The 8,089-nt window shown below is 36.9% G+C and overlaps 1 protein-coding gene across 1 annotated transcript; it reads right to left on the bottom strand.

Moving 5' to 3' along the window:
- Nucleotides 1–2,498: 2,498 nt before the first annotated feature.
- LOC104100920 (3-deoxy-manno-octulosonate cytidylyltransferase, mitochondrial) lies at nt 2,499–7,076 on the bottom strand. Its single transcript, XM_009608286.4, has 8 exons — nt 6,351–7,076; nt 6,002–6,047; nt 5,764–5,850; nt 5,544–5,668; nt 3,702–3,841; nt 3,561–3,612; nt 3,355–3,465; nt 2,499–2,761 (listed from the first exon to the last, which is right to left on the bottom strand). The coding sequence occupies exons 1-8, from the start codon at nt 6,585–6,587 to the stop codon at nt 2,669–2,671; spliced, it is 891 nt and encodes a 296-aa protein (XP_009606581.1). The 5' UTR covers nt 6,588–7,076; the 3' UTR covers nt 2,499–2,668.
- Nucleotides 7,077–8,089: the final 1,013 nt, after the last annotated feature.

The following is an 8,089-nucleotide window of genomic DNA, read 5'->3' as shown; positions in this document are numbered from 1 at the left end:
TTGGTGAAAGTAAACGGTCGAAATTGCTATTTAAAGTAATGCTCGTCCTATCATTTTCTACTGATTATCAAATACCGTAGTGAAGAAATAAGAAACACCGGTACTACCTCTAAAAGCTTATAAAGTGTCCAGGGGAAAAGCGCCAATAAACAATTGTAAATTTGTTCAGAAAATTTCGAAATCAATATGTTAGAATGATTTTTTTATTTTTTATTTACAAACAAAAGCGCAATGACAGCAATAATAGCATCCAGAGGTCATAATATTCATGAGAGTTGCATATAATAGACAAAAAAGAAGAGAAAGGTGTTGCGATTTGAGTCTTGACTTTGGTGGAAGAGGAGACAAAATGTGAAAAACCATTTGGAAACACAATATTTGGGAATCTCCCATGCCATCCTCGTGTAGTCTCAGACTATTATTAGCACAAAAACTTAGAACTTAGAACCCCCCCCCCCCCCCCCCCCCACAAACACCCCCCTTACCCAACATTGTCATGACTCATTTCCTTGCCTCCACGCTCCGCCTTTTCTCCCTTATGTCGCCACTTCCACGCCTTCCACAACGGGAGGAATTAATACTCCTCTCATTTTATATAGTACTGTTATCAATTAAAGAGTTGAATAAAAATTTTCTTTATTATATTAATCTCAACTTTTAGAATACACTTAAGTATAAAATATTACGACTTATACATTTTATAATTTCTAAATGTTCATATTTTATTTCACAAAAAATCAAATATCATTGGGGATTCACTTGGTCCAAATCTCAATGTTTTTGGGAGTGAGTATAGAAAAGAGTCCTGGCTAGACTTGTGCCTTAACGTGCTATACATATAAAATTAATTCATGATGCTAGAAAATATAATGGAATAATAAAAAAAACAAAAAAGACAGGATTTATTTACTAGTAATAAATACAGTACTATATTGGGTAGTAGGTAAAAAAGAACTTCAAACGTACCCGCCCTCGCCCTGTGGTTGGGTCAGTCTGTTGTCTGAATGGTCAAAAGTTTCAACTCATCTATTTTCCTGATTGACTACAGAGAAATTCTGCCCAAATCAATATTTGAAACAACCGTAGCAAAGTTCCTCCTCAAAACAAAAAAACAAAAAAACTCCTTATGCCCATGCACTCTACTTCTTCTTCTACTCTTTCCCGGCGCCAGAGGCCTAAGAGCAACGACAATGGCAAGTCTATATCGACAGAAGAAGAAGTGAAGCTTGCTGCTCTCGCCATCAGGCTAAACGTGCGACTCAGATCAGCTGACATGCCTTTCACCATGCAAGAACACGCTCTTCGTTACGCCAAAACTCTCCTCCTCCACCCCTCCCCTCACCGTCCTAACCCCACCCTCCTCGCTCGCTCCCTTAAAAAGGTACGAGTACTTCACTATCTCTTTAGCTCTTGTTCCCCTTTAGTTTCAAATTCGAGTTCAAACATTTTGATTTTTTTTTTTTCCACATTGTGGTTTTAGGAGTTTGATTCGGTATACGGACCAGCGTGGCATTGTGTGGTGGGAAAGAGTTTCGGATCGTTTGTGACTCACTCACCCGGTGGGTTTGTTTATTTTTCACTGGAATCCCTTTCCTTCCTTCTTTTCAAGACAGAGGTTCAGTTGATCACGGAATCGGTACCAACACCTGCTGCCCGCTGATTCATTTTCTGCTAGCTGCTGTCGGTGGTTAGTTGCGCAATCCACAGTTGCAACAGTCAGATATACTAGCTGCGTAGTTTCTTTTGGAGCTTTTCTACAAGCCATTAATGTACATGATAACACTGACATTTCTCTAAGAAAAAATACATGTAGCACACTGTTCTTACTTTGTTTCTCTCTTTTATTCTAGAGTAGTCTAGACTCCATGGTAAATGGAAATCTTCAGTCTTTTCCAGATTTTGTTTATTTTGCTTTTTCTAAGAGTCCAAAGTCACTCGTCCTCATATTCTTATGATGACTCGATCGATTTATCTTCCACCAATTATGAAACATTTTCAGTGCCTCTATTGAACAATCAAAATTATAAATATTGCTAGTAGCACTAATCTGTTCTGGTTTCTTATAAATTGAAACTTATACCAAGCTAGTATTACCCATTGAAATGGCAACACCGGTGTGCAGTTTCATTCCAAGAGCCAAACTAATCAAGAAGCTACCACCTGCAACCATGTACAACCCAATGCCCGACTACCATTACCAACTCAATCCATTTAACTTTAGATATTGGCGACAACAAAGAAAATCCAAGGCAGACTCAATGCTACCAATGCAACACAGAATATCTTATTCACACCCTAGGAAAAATCTATAGTCAAAAGTCAGCTTGTACCTCTAAAGCGCTTTCACGCAATGCACTGTTAAGCACAGACAGAGGGCTGCCCTGTAGACATAACCCAAATTCCAGTATTTCACCCATTGAAATAATAAGAAACACATAAACTTGCAAATCAACGGAAATAACTAGTCCCCACTCCCCGGTAAGGTTGTAGACAGTATACATCACAAACACCAAAATATAAACTATTCGCAGGATTGTTCTTTCATCTTCACATGTATAATTCAGCAACATCAATTGTCCACTAATTCCAATTAAGAATTGCTTCCAGAAAGCTCAACATCTATAGCTTTATACAACACCAAAGTCATCCAATATAAACTTACTCTGCTCTAAGACAAGTTCCTCTCCAGCATGAACCGCTCTACCTTGTTTATGTCTTCCGGAGTGTCAACACCATGAGTCTCATGGTCAACTTTTATCACCTGCATACAGGACGAGATCCATCCACTATATAAATACACTCTAGATAGATAATCAGAACAAGAGGAGCAAACCAACTAGGAAAATTAGATGTGCAAATAAATGAAAGGCTGCAACAAGGCAGGACATCGATACAAACTGATTAACCTTGTAGACGATTTTTCTTCTCAGTTTATCTTTTTTGTTTTTGTTAATTTATAGTTACATCCAAAAGACTATAATTTTTCTGTCCACACTCCACATATGGTAAATACTTACTCGCATCTGCTGTTTATACAAGCAATTTAACTTTAGCAGTTAAAAATTAAACTGAGAATCCATATCACGTTAACCATAGTTAAGTGAGAAATGTGTATACGAAAGACACATGTCTTGCATTCATTGATTTAGTGTCAACATCAGGTGCGGGTAAGTTTCTAACGTCTAAGTATTTTGTATCATAGAAGGAGAAAAACTTTTCTTTTTTCCTTTGAACTGTTTTCCCAAAATATTCAGACACAATCAATTAGCATACAAAGGTATAACTTGACGAGAGTCTCCAATTGTATAATCAAAGCACGAGTAAGCAAATGAGTCAAGCATGCAGATTTGGTACCTTCATCTTGTATCCATTCTCAAGGACCTTCAACTGTTCAAGATCTTCTTCAAGTTGCAATGGAGTAGGTTCCAATTCTGGATATATTTTCAGGAACTTCGAATCATAGCTCTGTATATGAAATAAGAGAAAGACAATTGCTCAGTCATACAAGATTTTTCCAGAGAAACTAATGATAGTTGCACTATAGATGTATTACTCAATACCTGAATTCCAAGGTGCAGCAAGTAAGGAAACTGAGGATTAACCTTGCCAGACCTGAAAGTTAGCACAAAAGTGATGAGGTTTTATCACAAAGTAGATAAGAAATACCACCGCAATAGATTTTAAAGAGAATCATGACTAACTTGTTATAAGGGATCAATCCCCGGGAAAAATAGATTGCATAACCACGATTATCAACCACACATTTAACACGATTTGGATCAAATGCATCCTCAGGTTTCAAAGACGTCACAGCAGTGCTAAAGACCGCGTCTGGTGCAGCCTGCACAAATACAGAGTAATCCTTTGGTAATTTTATGATAAAGTTATACTACTGGCTATAGAGGCAGAAAGAAAGTTGTGAGGAGATGAAATTACATTACAACTCTTGTAAAAGCTAAACTCCTTTCCTCATACGTTGACAATATAAGTATGATATATGACTACACATAATGCAGGTTTTGTGGCAATTGACTACCCTGTACCCGTCATCCCAAGAGATGATATCGTGAAATGATTGTCTCAAACGTAGATAATCTGCTCATACATATATTTATGTAAAATAATCATGAAGTCAATTAGGAGGCAGCTTTAGGACTACCGTGAATTGATGGTAATATTAGACCATGCAGTAGCTAAAGCCTTTTGCAATTTTGGCTTCACTCGCAAGGGCTAACTCTCACATTACTCTATAGTTAATTTTTTTTCCTTTCTCTGATCTGCAATCAGTTTTGCACATTCCCCAATAAAATTAACATCTTTTCATAAATGGCAAACAGTGCCAAGTCAAATGATTTAAACTAGACTAAGCAGTTTATATTGACCTTAAACTGATATCTTCGTTGTTTTTTTTAGAGGGGGATTTGCCTTCCTTGGAAATTATAACTCTTCCTCAAAGAATTTCACTAAAATTCAAGATATAACACCAAAACACATCATTAAGGTCCTATTCAAACTTTAACTTCTCTAAATCTCCCCGATCATACTGAGTTAATATATGATGAAGATAATAGTTAATACAGGATCCGAAATGTTTATATCTTCACTTTGTGAAAAACATTGTGTTCAACCATTCATTTGAGGGTCCACCGTCCATGTCAGCTTATCCACTCTTTTCTGATAAGTGGCCGCAACTAAATTTTATATTACTTTGAGCATAGCATTAGTTTAATCCCTTCCCTCTTTCTAACAACAATTAACCAACTTATTAACATTAACAGTGTAATATCTAGAAATACACGTCTAAATAAGTAAGGTTTTAGACGGTATGAGTATGATAAGCCACCTCCATATTAGAATAATAGTTTATAAAAATACAAACCTCTCATTTATGATAGTTTAAGTACCTTTAAAAATGATTAAGAACTAATCCACTCCCAAATGAGGTAGAACTATTTTGATTGAGCACATATTGAGGAAGAAAGTATGAATTCGCTATTATGCTTGACTTAATTGGAGATGTCTTTCAAATAATAGCTAGTGTGTACGAAAAAGGCAAGAAACTTCCTCTTCACAGAGATAAGTCAACTCAGTGATGAAGCACAAGAGTTTGGGTAAGCCAGCAAGTAACTAGGAGAGAAGAATATGAAAGATTACAGAGGTTTCCAATTTTTTGGCAATAAGATAGCAAATGCAAGAAACTTCCCTGGATGGTGGAGAAGGATTTGTTGGAAAGGATAGACAAGCTTCCAGGGTGCATAAGAAAATGTATCGGTGGAGATCGTTCAACACTATCTCAAATATATATGCTTGAACACTCTTTATGAAAAGCAACTCATTTGTGACGGAAAGGGTAATAGTTAATGAGCACTTGACCGTTAACGATGAACCTATCAAAAATAGAAACCAGGGAATAAGTGGAGAAGGCCAGCTGTGATTACATTTTACCAAAGGCAAACAAGTGACAGCCTTTTGTCAGAGTTAACTTCAGAAAGTTCAACAGAAATTCATATCAGTGTCGGGAAAAAACAAAGAAGGAACTTTACCTGCAGGGCTTTGACAATGCCATCTATTATCTCAGGTTCAATAAGTGGTTCATCTCCTTGTATGTTTACGACAATGTCATACTTCTTTCCAAGCTTTTGAAGAGCTTCATTACAACGCTCGGTTCCTTCAAATTAACAACTGAGCATTAGCAATTTCAAACACTGGAATTCCCAGAAGTAGCAAAATTAGGATCAATAAGCAAGTGGATGTTATGTTTACCATTTCTACATGATTCAGAAGTCATTATTACTTCAGCACCAAAACCTTGACAGCACGCAGCTATCTTTTCATCATCTGTTGCCACAACTGTTAGACAATGCAAACATATCAGCAACTACACTACACCCACTATTGCTTCTCTTTTTTTCAATCTCTCTTTTCTTTCCTGTTTTTCTTTGTCGGGGATTGTGGTTGGGGTTATAGGAAAGTAGTAAAGTTAGGTCAAATGGAGACGTACCAACGTGATCCAAGGTAGCAGCAAGTTTTGCCCTTTCCCATGTTCTCTGCAATTAAGAATTTGAATCTGGTGAGGGTGTCAACTGTCAACTCCTTTCGAGATGACGAGTACGATAGTGCATCCTGATTAAAGCTACACCAGAGGTAAGTTATTTCAAACAAAGGGAGTACTAGGGAGTATATAATATGCAGTTTCCATAAAATTCAGTAATTACATTATTCGGTACAAGCTGAATGTTCTTGAAATTTGTGGCTTGTTGTTTATGCTCTATTTCAACAATCTGTTTTCAATTAACAAATCATGCAATTTTATTAGCTGAATAAAAAGAATGAGAGTTCTTAGAAAATACCTGGATCATGGGCTTGCCCAAGATATGAGCGAGGGGTTTACCCTGGAAGCGAGTGGAAGCAAAACGGGCTGGTATAATGCCAATGACCCGGCTCCGAAACCTGCCGGATCGGCCAAGATACGCTCGAGCCCCGAGAGCCGCGGCCATTGCAGCTCCCGCAGCTAGACCATGAAGGATCCATGATTTTGAAGAGGATGACGACGAGGAAGATGATGAAGTTGAACTAAATATCGGCATTTGATTTTTTTATTAACGACGGAGAATGGAGAATTGGAGAAATTGGCAAATCTCGGATGTAATAACAAAAAATTATGCAATCATTTTTAATTAGCTCATGATTATCTTCGAATCCATCTTATCTAAAGCAACAATGTTCTCTTTTTACTATGGCTTTAAACTACTGATTGGTGAATACAAGTGCACCAAAATTGTTTGCTTATAATTTCCAATTATATGGGTCAGTTTAAGAAACAAAAAGCATTTCAATTTTCTACGCGATTAAGGAGAGTGCGAACATTTAGGTCCATCCTTTTAAAGGTGAATGAAGTTTGTTTTCGGAAAAACAAAATATATAATCCTCGAAGCTAATGAATTCCAGTCGAAAGCTGAAAGTTTAAACGCTATGCAATCAACGGCGTGCTTTCAGAACATTTGCTTAGAACAGGAACAATGTTAAGAACAAACGGGGTCCAAGGTCTGCTACCACGCTAGACAAGCAGTGGCGTCCGACGCAGGTAGTGACAAGCGGGTTCAATTGATCCCGCTTCATCAAAAAATAATATTGTGTATATGTATAAATTAGAATTAAAGCTGCATAAATTTTGTATAAATATTTTATTTGAACTCATTTGATAACTACTATTTTACGACTAAATTTATATACTTTTAAGATTGAACCTAGACGAGGGAGAACATGTGTCTAATCAATTAACCGGAGAAATTTGTTATATAATGGAGAAAGGGTCTCTCTCTCGGACTCGCCCTCACTATTTCTCTCTGTGACTCCATTATCTGTATTTCCTTTATTTCCTAGCTGCAATTTCCATTATCCTATTATAGTGGTCTTCCTATTAGAATCAATACAACATTATACTTGGCCTGTTTGTATAGGCCAAAATTAGGCCAAAATCCGTCTTCAACATATTTAGCGTAATATGACATTAAAGAAAGTTATCGGTCGAGCTCACCCAAGACGCAACGAGGTCAATGATCGAGGTGCCGACATGTGTTGTGGTCAAGATATCGATGGTTAACGCAATCAAGATGTCAACGAGGGTCGAGGTCGAGATTGACCATTGATGACAAGACTCGCAACGACTAATTTGTCAAAATAGGGTACTAAAAATATTCTAGTGAATATTCCTGACATTTGTACTATTAGGGTTTCCACGGAAAAAGGCCATATATATAGAAAAAAGAGACAATGTAAGGGCATGTAACTTTGATTCTGATAAGAACACTTTTGAGAAGAGGACTCCCTCTCTTGCAAAAATACAAAAATTACATTTTTACAAAGATTCTTGTTCATATTGTTCCCTACTTTTCCACCAGATCCGAGAACCGTTTGTGTGAATCTTGGATCTATCTGTCATTCATCATTGTCAGGCAAAATATTCGTCCAACCCATCCATTATTGAGTGAATCATTCTCTTTATTTACTTAAATACCATTTATTGACATTTATTGTGAGTTATATATCCCTTAATGTTCTTGCTTTAAGAGCATTCTATATTTATTGC

Source organism: Nicotiana tomentosiformis, chromosome 7 (assembly GCF_000390325.3).
Source record: "Nicotiana tomentosiformis chromosome 7, ASM39032v3, whole genome shotgun sequence".
In the NCBI taxonomy this organism is placed as follows: Eukaryota; Viridiplantae; Streptophyta; class Magnoliopsida; order Solanales; family Solanaceae; genus Nicotiana; species Nicotiana tomentosiformis.
The sequence above is the reverse complement of the archived record's forward strand: the minus strand, read 5'-3'. Positions and strand labels throughout refer to the sequence as shown.